Source organism: Oryctolagus cuniculus, chromosome 3 (assembly GCF_051225735.1).
Source record: "Oryctolagus cuniculus isolate XC-2025 breed Fujian yellow rabbit chromosome 3, ASM5122573v1, whole genome shotgun sequence".
NCBI classification, from domain to species: Eukaryota; Metazoa; Chordata; class Mammalia; order Lagomorpha; family Leporidae; genus Oryctolagus; species Oryctolagus cuniculus.
Genome location: NC_142869.1, coordinates 42,660,303 through 42,679,185, shown reverse-complemented (window position 1 = coordinate 42,679,185; position 18,883 = coordinate 42,660,303). Strand labels below are relative to the sequence as shown.

The window sequence follows — 18,883 nt, the reverse complement described above, 5'->3', positions numbered from 1 at the left end:
GCATGCATAAAAGTGCATGCACTCTTGAGTGATGCTCTCAACAGCATTGAATGAATCAAAATGGGAAGGTGGGGAGGCTGGGAGCAGTAGGTTGCCCAAGTTTTTACTTTGGCACCAGCTGCAGAGCCGAAGGTAAATTTTGCAGTAAATTCCTTATTGTGTGCTAGCTCATAGAGGCCAACTCTCCTAGCCACACTAAGGAGTTTTTTTAAAAATAAAAACTGGGTGTTATTCATAATAATAAATATATTCATAGTAATTCACTTTTGGATAAGCAAACAGCCACCAGATATAAATTTCAAACACTAGAAAGTGAAAAAATACTTAATACTGTACCTCCAAACAAGATTTCAGAACAGACATTTTCTTTCTTATCATGCGATTAAGTTAATACATCTTCAGCACCAATAATGCCTTTCCTACCAACCCTCAACCTACATGACATAATAGTATCTTCAACAAACTAAATGGTAGTGTTCTTGTAACATAGAATATAGGAGTCTAAAGCCCAACCAGTCTTTGGAGATTATCTATTTCAGTCTTTTGGGGCTGGTGCTGTGGCGTAGCCGGTAAAGCCGCCGCCTGCAGTGTCGGCATCCCATATGGGCGCCGGTTCTAGACCTGGCTGCTCCACTTCCGATCCAGCTTTCTGCTATGGCCTGGGAATGCAGTGGAAGATGGCTCAAAGGCTTGAGCCGCTGAACCCGTGTGGGAGACCTGGAGGAAGCTCCTGACTTCTGGCTTCGGATCGGCTCAGCTCCGGCCGTTGCAGCCAATTGGGGAGTGAACCAGCGGATGGAAGACACCTCTCCTCTCTCTCTGCCTCTCCTTCTCTCTCTGTGTTACTCTTTCAAATAAATAAATAAATCTTAAAAAAAATTCAATCTTTTTCTTCTGCAGAATGGGGTGGGGACCCAGGCTCAGAAAGAAGGCAGAATTTGTTCAGGGCCGGTCATGGATAGCTGAACTTGAACTGCAGCCTGAGTCTCTTACCTTATTATTTTTTACACATTCTATTTCCCACATTTTCAAAAATATGAGCAGATTTGCATCCTGTACACCTCCTTTTCTGGTGCACGGTGAGCAGGTGGCCCAGGCAGAACCAATTTAGTCATTCCCTGGGATTGCTATACTGACTCTGGTAAAGAAACTCTTCCTTTTTGATGAGACAGCCAAGTTCACATTCTGGAAGCCCTCTGCACATACACACATATGAGGAGTCTTCAAAGAGCTTATGGAAATACACATTATGGAAAAACTATGCTTGGATTTTAAAATATTTTCTTGCATCAAAATAACCTTATCTTTAATTTTACAGATTTATTTATCTATTTTGAGAGGTAGAGTTACAGACAGAGAGAGGGAGAGACAGAGAGAAAGGTCTTCCATCGCTGGTTCACTCCCCAAATGGCCACAATGCCGGAGCTGGGCTGATCCGAAGCCAGGAGCCAGGAGCTTCTTCCGGGTCTCTCACACAGGTTCAGTGGTTCAAGCCTTTGGGCCATCCTCCACTGCCTTCCCAGGCCACGACAGAAAGCTGGATCGGAAGTGGAGCAGCTGGGACTCGAATTGGCACAAATATGGGCTGTTGGTGCTGCTGGCAGAGGCTTAGCCTTCTATGCCACAATGATGGCCAAAATAAACTTATCTTTAAAAAAATGTTTATTTCAAAGGTAGAGAGAGAGAGAGAGTGAGTTTCATCTGCTGGTTCATTTCTCAAGTGAATGTGACTGCTAGGGCTGGGCCAAACAAAAACCATGTGGGTGACAGGGCTCTCCCAGGATGCATTAGAAGGAACCTGGATTGGTAGTGAAGTAGCTGGGACTCAAACTGGCATTTCAGTGTTGGTTATAGGTGCCCCAAGCAGTAGCCTAAGCTGTTGGGCCACAATACCCACCTCCTTGCCACCTTTCCTTTAATACTGCCCCCACCCCATGACACCCATGATTTATCAGCTGGGCATACGGTGTTCCACTGTGGTACCAGCACATAGTTGCTCAGATCATATTCTCAGTCTCTCTCTCTCTCTCTCCCCCTCTCTCTTTTTTGAAGTGAACAGTAACCATAAGATTTTCTTGTCTTCGTAATAAAACAGAAGATGAAGCTTAGAACTGGATTGCTTGGCTCTGTCTCTTCTTATCTCCTCCCGTTTGGAATGTTTATCTCCATTCATAGCCAACATTCTCTTAGATCTGCAGCTGGGCTCCACACACTCAACCCTCAGCACAATCTTCATTGTAGTTTTAGCCTTTTTCTGAAAAATCAGCTTAGTCTGCCCGCGGAGGCCACTCTGCTTCGTCGCATCATGTCAGTCTTCCTGGACATATGGGGAATCTGCGCATCTTATACTGTGTCACTTTGTGGGGGCTGGTGTTTGCAAAGCTTCTTACAGAAGGTCAGTGGGTTTTACGAACATTCACCCTGTCTGCCAGAGCGCCATTGGCATGAGAATGCTCCCAGCTTTTCTTGCTAATGTACATGGCAAAATAAATAGGTTCAGGCCAAAGGAATGTGAGAAGAAATGATGTCTGTGATTGGCGGGGGTGGGGTGGGGTGGGGGTGTCACTGCCTTAGATGCATGCGTGGCATGTCTCTTTGCTACTTGTCACTGGCTGGACATGGTAGCAGCTGCTGCAGAAGTCTGGGGTTCAGAGGCTGGAACCAGACGTTGAGGTGGCAGAGCTGACAAGTCAGGAGGCAGAGCCATTACTGGCCACAGAGTGCCTACCCATCTTCAGGCCATCAGAGACAGATAAAGACTCTTCTACGCTAGTTAGGCCTTCTTGACTAGGTCTTCTTGTTGAAGCAACTTGGGAATTAGCTGTCTACTCAGTAAGAACTAACACAAATATGTTGATGACTAATATTTTTAAACTTTTGTTTCCCCCAATTTCAAATTATGAAAATTTTTAAGTGTACAGAAAGTTTAAAAGATAGTATAATGAACATCTATATACCCACCACCCAGTTTGACACTTCCTAATATTTTGCCACATATTTCGTGTGTGTGTGTTTTGGACCATCAAAAAATGGGAATATACTACATTTATTCATATAACTAAAGGTAATTTTTAAAATTATTGTTATTTGAGAGATAGAAAGAGATAGATGGATTCAGAAAGAGAGAGAATGAGGAAGAGAGAGCAAGAAAGCGAGCTTACATCTGCTGGTCCACTACCCGAGGAACTGAATCCAGTCTGCCACATGGGTGGAGAGGATCCAGTTACTTGAGCCATCACCACTGCCTCTCAGGGTCTGCATTAGCAGGAAGCTGGAGTCAGGAGCCAGAGTTGGCCCTGAACCCAGGAACTCCACTGTGGGATGTGGGTGTCTTTACTGGCATCTTAACCACTAGGCCAAAAACCTACCCCGAACGTAATTCTTAGCTGGAGAAATGAAGGATCATATGGCGTTTTGGTAGTTTTCTCCCTTCAGTTAGTAGTATTTAATCATCCGGTATTGAAGGAAAAACATTTCTATGAAAACAATGGCAACATCTCATGTTACCAGGCACTGTGCCAAACACATCTACTTAAGTTTTCTGAGTCCTCTTAGGAGCCTTGTGATATGTAGTAATGTTACCCATACTTTATGGAAGAGGAAATGGAGGCTTGGAGAGGTACCAGACAGTTTGCATGCCTCCTTCCTCACCCCCAACCCCCAGAATTCCTCTTATGGTTGTCTACTCCTGGGACCACCACTGGATGGGAACCTTTTTCTGAGTTAGTAGAAACCAAATACTTTTTATATGACCTTTTGTCTCTTTTAAATAATTATCAAAGGGAAATATGGACTAAAAAGTTTAACTGAAATAGAGACTTTTAGGCAATAAAATTTGATGAGTTTTATTTGAATCTTCAAAAGAAACAAAAACATTTAAGAAAGGAAATCTTGGAAGAGAAGTTGGAAAGAACATTTAACAGATGGAGGCAAATTGCTGATCAGAATCTCTGACTCCACTCAGCATAGCTATCGTTTCCTTAATCCTTTTGGAGGCCTCTCCCCAAAGTAAAGAAAAATAAAAACAGATAAAAAGAGCAGCGAGAGGAAAAGAATCTGGCTTCGTGACACCACAAAGCTTTATGTCGAGAAAATGAAGCTTGATAGCTTTGTTACGTTTCCTAAGAATTCCATCACCCAAGGACAATCTTTACTGAAGGGCAAAGACATAAAAAATGTAGTCTATATGCTAGCTGAAGGTAGTTTTTAGTTGGAGAATATAATTTATAAAGCAAATGATTTAAAATTTTGTCTATAAAATTGTCATATATAGAAGTGGTTCTTGGGTGTACAGTTCCATGAATTTTATCACATGTATAGATTTGTATAACCACACTCAGGAGAGAGGGCAGTCCCATTATCCCCAAAGCCTCCCCTGTACATCCCTGTATTATTACATCCTTTCTCCACCCCTAATCCCTGGCAACTGCTGATTTCCACACCACAGGTTCATCTTTTTGAGAAGGTCAGATAAACATAATAATACAGTTTATAACTTTTGAGAATGCCTTCTTTTACTTAGCATAATGCCTTTAAGATTAATCCAAGGTGCTGTACATATCAGTAGTTCATTTACTCTTGTTTCAGTTGCACTTGTTTGGGTACCACAGTTGTTCATGTTGAAGATATCTGGGTTGTCCCCAGTTTTTGGCAATGATGAATGGATGTGCTATAAACATTTGTGTATAGGTTTTTGGGTGAATATTGGTTTTTATTTTTCTAGGCTAAACAAGAGAGGGATTACTGGGTCTTGGAATAAGCATATGTTTAACATTATATGTTTATGTAAGCATATGTTTAACATTTGGCCAAACTGCCAAACTTTTCCAGAGTGGCTGTGTTATTTGCATGCCCACCAGCAGTGTAAGCAAATTCTGGTTGCTCCTTATCCTTACCAGTTCTCGGTATGTTGTCAGTGTATTTTATTTTAGCCATTCTAATAGGCATACAGTGGTATCCAAGCACCACTCTCATGTGCATTCTTCCCTAATGACAAGTGATTTCAGCATCATTTTGGGTTGCTTATTCCTCATCTACATATATCCTCATTGCTGAGGGGTCCAAGTTTTTCAACTATTGTTCAACTGGGTTGTATGTTAACTTATTGTTGACTTTTGAGAGTTCTTAATACATTCTGGAAACAAATCCCTTGTCACATATGTGATTTGTGAGTTTTTTTCTCTCAAACTGTGGCTTGTTTCATTCTCTTAACAGTGTCATTCACAGAGCAAAAGTTTTTAATTTTTGATGAAGTTTGATTTCTCAATTTAAAAAATGGATTATGCTTTTGGTTTTATGTCTGAGAACTCATCGCTGGGGCTGGCACTGTGACATAGTGCCAACGCTGCCATCTGCAATTCTGGCATCACAAATCGGCACTGGTTCAAATCCCAGTTGTTCCACTTCTGATTCAGTTCCCTGCTAATGGTCTGGGAAAGCAGTGGAAGATGGCCCACGTGCTTGGGCTATTGGCTCCTGGCTTCAGCCTGGCCCAGCCCCAGCTATTGCAGCCATAAGGAAGGGTGAACCAGTGGATTGGAGATTTTTCTCTCTGTAACTCTGTCTTTCAAATAAATAAAATAAATCTTAAAAAGAGAGAACTCATTGCTTTATCTCACTTAATGAAGATTTTTGCCCTGTATTTTTTCTAACATTTTCTAGTTTTATTAAAATAGGTTATATTTTAATAGTTTAAGGAAAATGGAGGCAGTAAGTGGGAATATACATTTTTGAATTGGCATTTTTCACTTTTTTAATTAATTAATTAATTTGTTTATTGGCAGGCAGAGTGGACAGTGAGAGAGAGAGACAGAGAGAAAGGTCTTCCTTTGCCGTTGGTTCACCCTCCAATGGCCGCCACACCGCGCTGATCGGATGGCAGGAGCCAGGTACTTCTCCTGGTCTCCCATGGGGTGCAGGGCCCAAGCACTTGGGCCATCCTCCACTGCACTCCCGGGCCATAGCAGAGAGCTGGCCTGGAAGAGGGGCAACCGGGACAGAATCCGGCGCCCCGACTGGGACTAGAACCCGGTGTGCCGGCGCCGCAAGGCGGAGGATTAGCCTAGTGAGCTGCAGCGCCGGCGGCATTTTTCACTTTTAAAAATTTCTCAAGCTATCTGGAGTACCGCATAAAACATATTTATGAAACATACAACAGACCCTAAAAGTCTTGATAACTACAGAATAAAGAATTCCAACAATACACCTTTTTCATTGTGCAATTCTCAATTTTCTCCCCTACAACAGAGGCATGAAATAGATTTAACAAAAAAGTACTGTTCTATGCTGAATGCAATTGAATGGGGACGATCAAATAAACTGATTAGTCTCTCTTAAGAGACAAATGAAGAAAGAGAACAATTTTTTCCAAGGGTCAAGTGCTAGATCAATTTCTATTAGCTTGTGAAATTTATCATTTTAATAAAAAGTAATTGATAATCCTAGGGCAACACTGTAATGTTTCACATTTCCACCAACTGTTTTTGGAACTAGACATCTTTGAGAAAAATTCCTTGAAAAACTTTATAAATGAAGAAATCCTCCCATTAATCTCTCTCAAACAATAGCTGATTTCAAATACAAAGACTAGTACCATGATGAACCTATAACTACATAAACTCTTCAAGGCATATCATAACTCTGTTTCACAAAATATATATGCAATAGCTAAATGAACTCTATGGTGATATATGTTTGTTTTCCCAAAAGTATTATGACCTTTCGTTGATAAAATAGCAAATTGTCCCCTTTAGAGAATCTACAAATCTGTTTTCTGTTACAGCTGTTAGACACTTCAGGGCCAGCTCATCCCATCACATGCTCTGCCTTGAAATGATCTCAGCATCCTGAGATTTCTTGCTAAAAAGCATTTGTCTAATGAAGAAATGGTAAATCCATTTGGAAGCAGAACTCTAAGTTATAAAATGTATTATTCCTGGGTTTATTATTGAAATAAATCAATTATATACATATCTTATATATTACTGTATATCAATTATATAATATATAATAAAAATAAATATGTACATACATTTTATAAATATCCATTTTATAAATGAACCAGGAATTTTATATTGCAATGAATGTGAGTATAAATACTTCCCAAAGAAATGCTAGAGTCTCTAAATAGTACTTAAAGTTAAACTAAGAGGGCCTAAATATTTTTGGGGAATCAGGAAAGTGATAACTAATCCTAAGAAAAAGGGTTTATAAAGCAGATTTTCAAGCAAAATTTGGTTTCACTTTACAAGTACAACTCTAGCCCCTCAGTTAATCAAAATCCCATCAGGCTGAATTTCTGGTGATCTTTTCTTAAAAAAGATGGAGATTTAGGCTGTTAAAACAAAGAAATAAAAAAAAAACAAACAAAAGGAAAGTTTGTGATACAGCAATAAGTCAGCTTTGGGGAAGAAGAAAAAATTATTTTTCTTGGATGTTCCCTATATATTTCCACCTTACTTCTTCATAGAATATTTCCTAGTGTGCTCATGACCTTGGGTCATCCTCTTTGGGGTGAAGGGTACACTACTCAAGGGCCCTAAGGCAGACTTTCTCATATCTGTGTACTTGATCACTCACCTCTGCCTCCTCATCTTCCTATCTACATTTCTATCTCTCTGCTTGTTTACCTATTGAGCCAACCAGCCTCATTCCAAAATTAATGAGAGACAAGTTAGGAAGGCTGTATTATATACACTATCAGTTTAGCTTTTCTAGTTTAGAAAACTTTGAGGTTTAAAACATTTTTTTTTGACAGGCAGAGTGGACAGTGAGAGGGAGAGACAGAGAGAAAGGTCTTCCTTTTCCGTTGGTTCACCCCACAATGGCCGCTGAGGCTGGTGCTGCGGCCAGCGCACCGTGCTGATCCAAAGACAGGAGCCAGGTGCTTCCTCCTGGTCTCCCACGTGGGTGCAGGGCCCAAGCACTTGGGCCATCCTCCACTGCACTCCCGGGCCATAACAGAGAGCTGGCCTGGAAGAGGAGCAACCGGGACAGAATCGGGCACCCCAACTGGGACTAGAACCCAGGGTGCCGGGGCCGCAGAAAACATTTTCTTGATATAGATACAGAAAATGAACAACTTTAAATAATTTTCTGGTCCACTTGCAAGTTTCTTATTTTAAAAGTTATGCCTTATTAATGTATAGATTGCCTTACTCAATGATACGATTCTAGCTGTACATCTAGCAGAAATAAGGCAACCGATTGTGGGCCAGCACTGTGACATAGTAGGTTAAGTCTCTGCCTACAGTGCCCTCATCCCATATGGGCATTGGTTCATGTCCAGGCTGCTCCTCTTCTAATCTAGCTCTCTGATAATGGCCTGGGAAAACAGTGGAAGGTGTCCCAAGTGCTTGGGCCTCTGCACACACATGGGAGATCTAGAAGAAGCTCCTGGCTCCTGGCTTCACTTCAGCTCAGCTCCAGCCATTGCAACCATCTGGGCAGTGAACCAGCGATGGAGGACATCTCTCTCTCTGTCTCTCCCTCTCTCTGTCTGTAACTCTACTTCTCCAATAAATAAATAAATCTTAAAAAAAAAAAGGAATAAAACAATTGAGGATTAGCATAGCACTGAAAAAACATGAACTTAAAAGAAAAGTGTTGTCAGAGGTCAAGATAGCCAGGATCGCCCAGACGTATTACAAGATCAGCCATATTTGCGCACATGTGTTAGCACCATAAGTGAAGAAGAAACTTTTCCTTTACCTCCCTAGTTTCAGTAGCTGAAGACTGCAAATTAAATTAACAAAGACAGGTTATGTGGAAGAAATGTTTATTTGGTATGAAAATACCAGCTTTGCAGAAAAAAAGTGAAAACTCAAAGAAGCAGTTTGGTGTAAAGACCAGGGAGCTCCTACACCACTTTAAGAAAGGATGATAACTGTTGGACAAGTAATTAGACAAAGGAAAATTCTTTTGGGGAAATAATTAGGAATGGTAAATATTTTGGAGAAACTAGTAGATCAGGGTTACTTTAGTGAGGTTTATTTTTGCTCCTCAAGTCAGTGCAAGTTGGCTCTGGTGGTAAAGAGTCTTGTCTTCGAGTAGGGGGAGGAGACACCTTTAGCAAATGGAAATTTATATAGTGAAATTTATGCCCTGTTTTTTGGCAGAAAAGAGAAGAGCAGAGAATTCCTCTTATGTTTGCTCTTTCTTAGTTGCCTTCAGCTCAAAACAATCCTTAAACCAAAGTGGCATATTTTTGAGTGGAATATTCCAGGCTTTTTCAAAACTGCCTCCTGTTGCCTGATAGCTGGCAAGTTTCTCCTCTGGGCCGGCGCTGTGGCATAGCAGATAAAGCCGCCGCCTGCAGTGCCGGCATCCCATATAGGCACCGGTTCCAGTCCTGGCTGCTCCACTTCCAATCCAGCTCTCTGCTACGGACTGGGAAAGCAGTAGAAGATGACTCAAATTCTTGGGCCCCTGCACCCACGGGGGAGACCTGGAAGAAGCTCCTGGCTCCTGGCTTCGGATCAGCACAGCTCCGGCTGCTGCGATCAATTGGGGAGTGAACCAGTGGATGGAAGACCTCTCTCTCTCTGCCTCTGCTTCTCTCTCTGTGTAACTCTGACTTGTAAATAAATAAATCTTAAAAACAAAACAACAACAGCAAAAAAACAAACAAAAAACCCCATGAAACTGTTGTACTTTAAAAAAAGTTTCCCTTCTTCCATGTTGATTCAGAAGACTGTTTCCACATTAAGTCACACTTCCTTATGCATATTGACCGTTTGGAACCGCAATGAGAGTTTAAGGATTAAGTGCGTCAGTGCCATATCAGTTCACAAAGCATCAGTTTTACTTACTTCTGGTGTTTGAGCAGCTGTCCACGTAACTGGCCTCTGAAGAAATACGATCTGCTTTGTAGCCAAATTCCCTTCACTGCAAATTAAAGCAATAGCATTTGTATTTATGAATTAGTAATTCTCTATATTTTGTACTTGAATGTTCTGCATGTAAACTTTGTAAGATAATCTTCTAACCCCAAAGTAATTACCAAACATGAGTCTGTATAAACTATAACCGGAAAAACAAGTTTAGAAAACCTTTCTCCCTCTCTCTAACTCCACCTTTCAAATAAGTAAATACATCTCTTAAAACAACTGAATTGGTCATTACAAAAGAAAACAGTTTTAATGTTTAAAGGCTCTTGTAATCTTGGCATGCTGACACAATTATTTTCATATCTGTTTCCCCTCCTACTCTGTTTCAATTAGTGTATTTTTGCATTTCTGTAACTACTACATATGTATATTTTTATTTCTATGCCTTTCACTGAGCAAACTTTCTCGTTTGTACACTGTAATTATATATTTAACGGCTGCATAGTATCTCAGAGAATTAAGATTCCAAAATATACTGAGCTTTTCCTTTTATTAGAAAACTGTTTCCAGTTTCTTGCTAATTGTAAATAACACTGTTATAAATTATGTGTAATTTTCCTCAAAAATTATTTCCTTGAGATGGATTCTCAGCAGTGTCTCACTTGGGGCGCTTGCACTCCTGTCTAGGCCTCGGTGTTCTGCTTCCCGTCCTGCTTCCTGTTTACATGGGTCCTGGGAGGCAGCAGATGATGGCTCAGATACTTGAGTTCCTGCCACCCACATCAGGCTTCTGGCTTCAGCCTGGCCCATCCCCGGTTGCAGGTATTTAGGGAGTGAATCAGCAGATCTCTCTCTCTCTTGTTCTGCTTTCAAATAAATATTAATAAATAAGCATTTTAAAAAAGAGTATGATTTAAGCTTCTTGGTATGTATTGTAAAATTTGTCTTATAAAAAATGAGATCAATTTGGGTTGCCTTGTGAAAAATTTTGTTGAGGGGCTTCAGCCATAGCTGGTTTTATTTTCAGATGCTTCTTTCTAGTCAGCTATTCAGTATTCTTCAGCTATCATCATGGCAAATTACTCCTGCCAACAACGACTTGTATTCCTCTGAAATGCTTTTCAGAGTCTCCGTGGATTTATGGGAAGGCGTGTCTGTAGCTAATGCTGCTCAGTTGCAACTTTTATTATGCAAAAACTTCCAACAAAACCTTACTATTAATTTTATTTTATGTTGAGCTCTTTTTCTGGAAACAGAAGCAACAAAAATGCTGACCTTAGAAGTTTATGTCAACTGCACACCAGTTGAAAATCCCAAACCTACTAATGCTACTAAATTTTGAGAAATATCAACTCTTTCCTAAAGTGGCAATAGATTATTTTATATTTTTATTTTTGAAAGAACGTTTTAGTCTAACCTCATTTTAGTTTGATCTTGTCTTTGATTACAATAAGAGACTTTGTATGAAATAAATGGTAACTTTTGGGAACAACCAAAATCATCATGAAATGTCAATAGGCACAGGGAAGGGACTAGCATGCATGCAGAACAGACAGTCAAGTTTCTTGGAGGCTCTGAGTATATTGGATAAAACAATGACTTCTGAACCAGAGAGTTCTTGGATTCAAATCTAAACTTTATGATGGCACCTAATAGTGATGACATTAGTCAAAGTCCTTAAATTCTCTGACTCAGTTTCCTATCAGGGTCCTTTTGATATATTAATGAATCATTGTCCATGAAGAGCTTACCACAGTGCCTGACACTTGAAGAAGCTCCACAAATGTGATTTCATTTCACTTTCTCCACTCATTTAGTGAAATGTAGGGTGGAACTGAGCAGAACGAAAATGTCTCAGAATGAAGAATATCTTGCAGGAAGCAAACTCAAGGGAAAGCATACACGAGGAAAAAGGCTTCTGAGTAAGAGTGAAGGCATGTGATCCAGAGAGACTCAGCTGAAAGAACCACACTTAGAAATGTGCAAACATGAGCAGGACGGGTAAGGATAGAAGTACTCCTCTTGAAAAAGAAAGAAAGGGCACATCAGGTAGGGATGTGGGTGGCCCTCTAGGGTGTTCTTTCCAACAGATTATAGGGTGGGGCAAGTCCGAATGCACTAGGATGTGATAATAAGTCAATGGCAGGCTCTTCAGTCTTTTCTGTCCATCCCAAACACTGAAGTGGCTGTTGACTCCATGGTCATTCCAGATCCATTTCCTTGGGTTCCCAGTGATCCTGATGCACAGTGCATTTAGAAACCATCCACACAAGAGACAGCCTTCCTCCAAGTGTGGAATTCCTGGATTCTGGGAACTATTTGGTGGTATTGGTGTTCCTTTAATGATAAAATTCATCAATGGTTTCTTTTGTTGTGAAATGTTGCAACAAAAAGTATACATTTTCCAGAAGAATCTTTGATGTCTAATTTGTTTTATCAGTTCCTTCTTTTTTTTAAAAGATTTATTTTATTTATTTGAAAGACAGTTACAGAGAGAGGTAGAGACAGAGAGAGAGGTCTTCCATCCACTGGTTCACTCCCAGATGGCCGCAACAGCCAGAGCTGCGCTGATCTGAAGCCAGGAGCCAGGAGCTTCTTCCATGTCTCCCACATGGGTGTAGGGGCCCAAGCACTTGGGCCATCTTCCACTGCTTTCCCAGATTGTAACAGAGAGCTGGATTGGAAGAAGTGCACCTGGGACTAGAACTGGCGTCCATATGGGATGCTGGCACTTCAGGCCAAGGCTTTAACCCACTGTGCCATGGCGCCGGCCCCTCACCATTTCCTTTTAATATGACATTTTTGTATTTAAGTTTTTTTTTTTTTTTTTTTGCACAGTTTGACTAGAAAGGTTACCCAGAGCCAACTGAGGACAAGTTTATTTCACAAGCTTTAATTTCTTAATTTATTCTGATCCTATTTGTCTAAAATAAAAAGGAATTTGCAGTGTGGGTAGGAGTTAATCTCTCTGTGTTGTGCAAGATCCTAGCAACAACCACAAATTATGAGAGTATCTCTCTATCAACAGATCTCAAGGAAATATGGGAACGAGAAGGCAAGAAAAGATGGTCTGTCAAAACCCTAGCTGGCTTTGGTGGGGGTAAATCGGTTAAGGGAATGTTATGGTTTGGATAATAGTTGGGTTACCACCCAAAGCCCATGTGTTAAGGAGTTGATCACCAGAGTGTTAAGTTAATAGGTTAAAGATGGAATTCAAGGGCTGCCATTGTGCTATAGCAGGTAAATATGCCTGCAATGCCAGCATCCTATATGAGTACTGGTTCCTGTCCTGGCTGCTCCACTTCCGATCCAGTTCCCTGCCTGTGGCCTGGGAAAAGCAGTGGGAGATAGTCAAGCTGTTTGGACTGGAAGAGGAGCAACTGGGACTAGAACCCAGCTCCCATATGGGATGCCGGCACCACAGGCAGAGGATTGGTCAAGTGAGCCACGGCTGACCCAGCCTTGGGATTCTTTTAACAATGCACATTCATGTCCCTTCCCCTAAGGTTATGATTAAATCAGAATTTGGGAGAAGGGGGCAATTTTGCTGTTCTGTTTAGATGTTATTTATTTACTTAGAGAGGGCACGGGGAGGGGAGAGGGGTGGGGAAAAAGGGAGGGAGGGAGAGTGCATTCCTTTTCTTCTGTCTCACTCAACATCTGGGGATAAACCAGGCTGAAGCCAGGAGCCAAAACTTGATCTAAGTATCCTATGTGGGAGCGGGGTCACATGTAATTGAGCCATCATCTGCTGCCTCTCAGGGTGCACGTTAGCAGGCAGCTGGAACTGGGGGCAGAATGGGGACTCAGACTCACGCCCTCTGATACAGGCTGCTGGTGGGAGTCTTAACCGCTAGGTAAAACATTCATTCCCCACCTTGCTGTTTTGAGCCAAACAAAGGGAACTTTGGTTCCTTCCACCATTTTATTAAAGTGATTTCTTTAAGGTCACCAATATTAGCTTCTAGCTCAGCTAATTTGGTATCCATCAAATTTGCTTTGAAAAGTTTAAAGTCAATCTCACCATGATTTTCTAAAGAGAAAAATAATTGGGCCCATTAGTATAATTATACAGCGATAATGATAATGAAGGCAATTTAGTGCATTTTCTTTTTCTTTTTTTTTTAAGTTCTTTTTTTTTTATTTACTTATTTGAGAGATAGAGTTATAGACAGAGAGAGGGAGAGACTCCCTAAATGGCTGCAACAGTTGGAGCTGGGCTGCAATGGCTGGATGTAGGCCAATCTTAAGCCAGGAGCCAAGAGCTTCTTCTGGGTCTCCCACATGGGTACAGGGACCCAAGCACTTGGGCCATCTTCTACTGCTTTCCCAGGCCATTAGTAAAAAGCTGGATTAGACGAGGAGCAGCTGGGACATGAACCTGCACCCCTATGGGATGCCAGCACCTCAGGCGGAGGCTTAGCCTGCGGTGCCACAGCATCGGCTCCAGTCTGGTACATTTTCAAGGTTGACAGCAATAACCCTGTAGTATGTGATGATGCCAGATTACAACATCATGACATTTTCATGGGAATGCTGCTTTAAACCTTGGTGGTGTGATATTGTTTAGACAGTGAATCAACAACCTTAACCTAGGGACACACTGGGAAAACAGCTTTATGTAATCTAAACAGGATAACAGGATATATTTGAGTAATGATGGAAATGAGGGGAAAGCATCTTATGTTTAGACCATCCAAGTATGGTTTAGGTATAGAGTAGTAAAAAGTTGACTGCTTCAGATATGATTATTGCACATGAGACAAGCATAATACATATAAATAAATATTTAGGGCAGAAACTTCTCACTGGCAGTGGTTATAAATGGTATTTTCAGACATGTGGGCCCAAAATAAAAATCATGATAGACATTAATCTTTCTGGGTATAAGCACACATCTTTATGACACTGGTATCATTGGTGTTTTCATTGTCTTGTAATCCTAGTGCTGATTTAAATGTAGTGAACTACAGCATTTACATTTTTCTGAAACATCTTGATCTAGGACAGGCCAAGCTATCATGCTTGAACAGTTGATTTCAGCTCATTACAAATTTTGGTTGGGCTAAAGAATTGGGCCCAAAAATAACAGATTCAATTTATTAGCCCAATATGCTCAGGCCCTGTATAGGACCTTTGTATATATTTCTATCATCTCACTTAAACATCATGACAATCCACTAAAGTTGATGTTGTTTCATTTTCCAGATTAGGAAACTGAAACTTACAGAGATCAGGTAACTTTCCCAAAGTCATACTGTTAGTAAATGGGGAAGTTATAATTACAATGATCTGTTGAGCTGGTGTTGTAGCAAAGCAGGTTAGGCTGCTGACTGCAATGCTAGTATCCCAGGTGGAGCACTGGTTTGAGTCTCTGCAGCTCTGCTTCCAGTCCAGCTCTCTGCTAATGCTCTTGAGAAAGCAGTGGAGGATAACCCAGGTACTTGGGTTCCTGCAGCCCATGTGGGGAGACCCAGACGGAACTCCAGGCTCCTGGCCTCAGCCTGGCCAAGATCTCACTGTTGCGACCATTTAAAGAGTACACTTGCACATGGAATATCTCTCTCTCTCTCTGTGTGACTCTGTTTTTCAAATAAATAAATCTGTCTCTCCCTCTCACTGTCTGTAACTCTACCTCTCAAATAAATAAATAAAAATATTTAAAAACAAAAAAGGAAGAGAGAGAGAGAGAGAGAGAGAGAGAAATATATCTTCCATCATGGGTTCACTCTCCAAATATCCACAACTGCCAAGACTGGGCTAGGTCAAATCCAGGAGCCTGGAACTCCATCTGGTTCTCCCATGTGAGTGGCAGGGTCCAAGCACTTGGGCCATCTTCGACTGCTTTCCTGGGCCACAGCAGAGAGCTGGAATGGAAGAGGGGCAGCTGGGACTAGAACTGGGCCCACGTGGGATGTCGGTGCTGCAGGCAGAGGATTAACGTACTGTGCCACGGCACCAGCCTCTCTCTCTCTCTCTCTCTCTCTGATACTCTGTCTTTCCCTAAAGACTTTAAAAATATTAGACCTTCCCCAAAGTATTAAGTTCTGAAACTTTCATATTGCTTTTTTCCCAAAAGAAAAATGCATTTATCATTTCTTCCCATTCACTCAGAACTTCTGGTCCAGAGTCTAAAGGCAGAAGTGAGAGCTCCATGACTGGGCTCCTCTTGCCTGCCGTGTGGACGACCTGAACTGCATTCCCTGATCCCAGCTTCTTCTCAGCCCTGCTCTGACCTTTATGGGCATTTGGAGAGTGAATCAGCAGACGGGAGTGCTCCCATTTTCTCTCTCAAATAAACACTTTTTTTTTTTTTTTTGACAGTGGACAGTGAGAGAGAGAGACAGAGAGAAAGGTCTTCCTTTTGCCGTTGGTTCACCCTCCAATGGCCGCCGCGGCTGGAGCGCCGCGGCCGGCGCACCGCGCTGATCCAATGGCAAGAGCCAGGTACTTCTCCTGGTCTCCCATGGGGTGCAGGGCCCAAGCACTTGGGCCATCCTCCACTGCACACCCTGGCCACAGCAGAGAGCTGGCCTGGAAGAGGGGCAACCCGGACAGAATCTGGCACCCCGACCGGGACTAGAACCTGGTGTGCTGGCGCCGCAAGGCGGAGGATTAGCCTAGTGAGCCACGGCGCTGGCGTATAAATACGTTTTTAAAAAGAGACTAAATAAGCATTGACTATCCATATAATAGAATATTTAAAGCTGATAAAAAAAAGAGTAAAGCCATATATGTTGTCATAGAATTCTTTTTGTGATCATTTTGAAGGCTTTTTTCTTTAAAAAAAGAAAGCATCTTTCAGAACAATATTAGAGTACAGTCACAAGTTTACATCCCATTTTGACTCTAGCAAAACTCTGAAAGGTTACTTAGCAAATTCAGTTCTAGAAAGTGGTTAGTTCTCAACATTACGGGAGATGGGAAAGTACATATTTCTGCTCTGTCATTATACATATTTTGTTTGATTTTTTACAAAAATATGTATTCATCCCTTAATTTCTTAAATCAAATTTAAAAAACAAAAAGTCAGTTAATAAATAAAAATATGCGTCAGCTGTACATGGTGTACCAGCACTTATAAGGTGGTTAAGGTTATGCCTTATACACTGCATAACCTGGGACTTACATCCTGTTTGGGGCAGGTCAAGCTTATGTGTTGGATAATATTATACAAAAACTAATTGAAGTCATGATGAAATACTTTAGTCTATATAATTTTATGAAAGTATTAAAAAGGAAAGAGACTATAGGCTGTCAAAGTTAAATGGGACTTCTGCACTGACTTTGGGCAAAAAACAGTGGAAAGATCTATTTTAACCATGATCACCGTTATGCAACATGGCACACTACAGCACACAATGCCTGCTCTTCCTTTGTGTGCCAAGGGAATTGTGCAATATTGACATTTGTTTTGGTCCTTGGCATTTGTAACTCAAGTCTTTCCAAGTGCCTGCAATGGAGACAATAAAGAATGAAGGCAAATGTTCATAGTTGTTATCTGGCAATAAGAATTGTTGGTGAAACCTGTTTATCTGCTGCTTTCTTATTCTTGTTCAAATATGCTGTCTCTGTGGCAGTCACCTGTTGGTCATGGCTGTTCCAGTGCACACAAAGATAGTAATCACCATCAATCATGTCTTCCTTAAATATAAAGAAAATATAAACCCAGTGGATCTTGTTTAAGATCGAGCTTACAGCCTGAAATTCTTAGTGTCTGAAACTTGAACTTACAAGCCTATCTTTGGAGCTAAACAGATTTTTAAAAAAGATTTATTTATTTGAAAAACAGAGTCACAGAGACAGAGAGAAAGATATTCCATCTGCAAGTGCACTCCTTAAAGGGTGGCAACAGCGAGATCTTGGCCAGGCTGAGGCCAGGAGCCTGGAATTCCATCTGATCTCCCCACATGGGATGCAGGAACCCAAGTACCTGGGTTATCCTCCACTGCTTTCTCAAGGGCATTAGCAGAGAGCTGGATCTGAAGTGTAGCAGCCAGGACTTGAAGTGCTGTTTCGATATGGGATGCGATGCCAGTGTTGCAGGCAGCTGCTTAACCTGCTGCACTACAATGCTAGCCTCTGGTAAGGTCTAATTGTAATGGGCCAAATGACACCCCAAAGTGGACACCCAAGAGAGCCACCAAAAAGGCGAGGGGGCCAAAAACCTATGTTGTTCCTGGAAAGGGTGTGGGATAGATAATAGCCCAGCAGGTCCACGGGGAGGTGTAGGGAGGTAAGGAAGAGAAGTTCCTTTCTCATTCACTACCACCTGCAAGTTTCTCAAATGTTAGCGTGTCTTAGGAGCTTCTGAACACTCCCAAAGCTTCAGGCTCTGACTCGGGTGGGCCTCTGGCATCTCTGTTTACATGGGTTCAGCAAGTGATTCAACTCTCATGAATTCCTGCTGTACTGTGTTTTGCCAGCTAAGTCACAGATTAGACAAAGTTGGTAAGTAATACTTCAGGGAATTGCCATTCAGTTGGAGAAGTTACTGTAGACTCCTGAGGACAAAAGTAGGTTCATTTCTCTGTCTACTTCTTCTGCTCCTTCTTTCTCCTTTGAGCCTGAGTATTTCACTCCGGACCCCCTCTCCCACTTGATCCCTTTCCTCACTTGGAGAAGGTGCAGCCTCCTTATAAAGCCTTGTCAATCGAGTGCTTTTAAGGTTTGTAGGGACGCTGGGATACTGGACAGGGCTAAGCTGGTGAGTAGGGAGACCAGGAAGGTGTGTTACTCTAAGGAAGGAAGGGTTGCCTCCCTGAGTCATGCCTGCCAATCACTCGGAATGCTGGACAATAGTTAACTCTGCTGAAAGAGGAAACCCATGTGGCACTGTGCTGTCCTCTGAAGGTTGTCACTGGCCCAGGCAGGACAAACTTGGCAGTCACTCATTTTCTGGATGCCAAAGAGATCAGAGGAACACCTCTGGGATGGAGGACAGCAAAGCATTTTACACAGATAGATGACTTCTCGGGAAAGTCAGTGAAAGGAAAGCTGGAATAGGCAAAGGTAGTGCTTGTGAAATATTAGAATTTTGATTCTAATGTGATTAT

At 41.7% G+C, this 18,883-nt stretch overlaps 1 protein-coding gene across 7 annotated transcripts in view; it reads right to left on the bottom strand.

Moving 5' to 3' along the window:
- The window catches only part of RFTN2 (raftlin family member 2), a 68,669-nt gene that overhangs the window by 2,719 nt on the left and 47,067 nt on the right, over nucleotides 1-18,883 (bottom strand). For all 7 annotated transcript variants that reach the window (XM_089330115.1, XM_089330116.1, XM_089330118.1 and 4 more), the window contains one exon: nucleotides 9,810-9,885. In XM_089330115.1, the coding sequence (XP_089186241.1) occupies nucleotides 9,810-9,885 (76 nt within the window). The remainder of the gene's footprint in view (nucleotides 1-9,809; nucleotides 9,886-18,883) is intronic.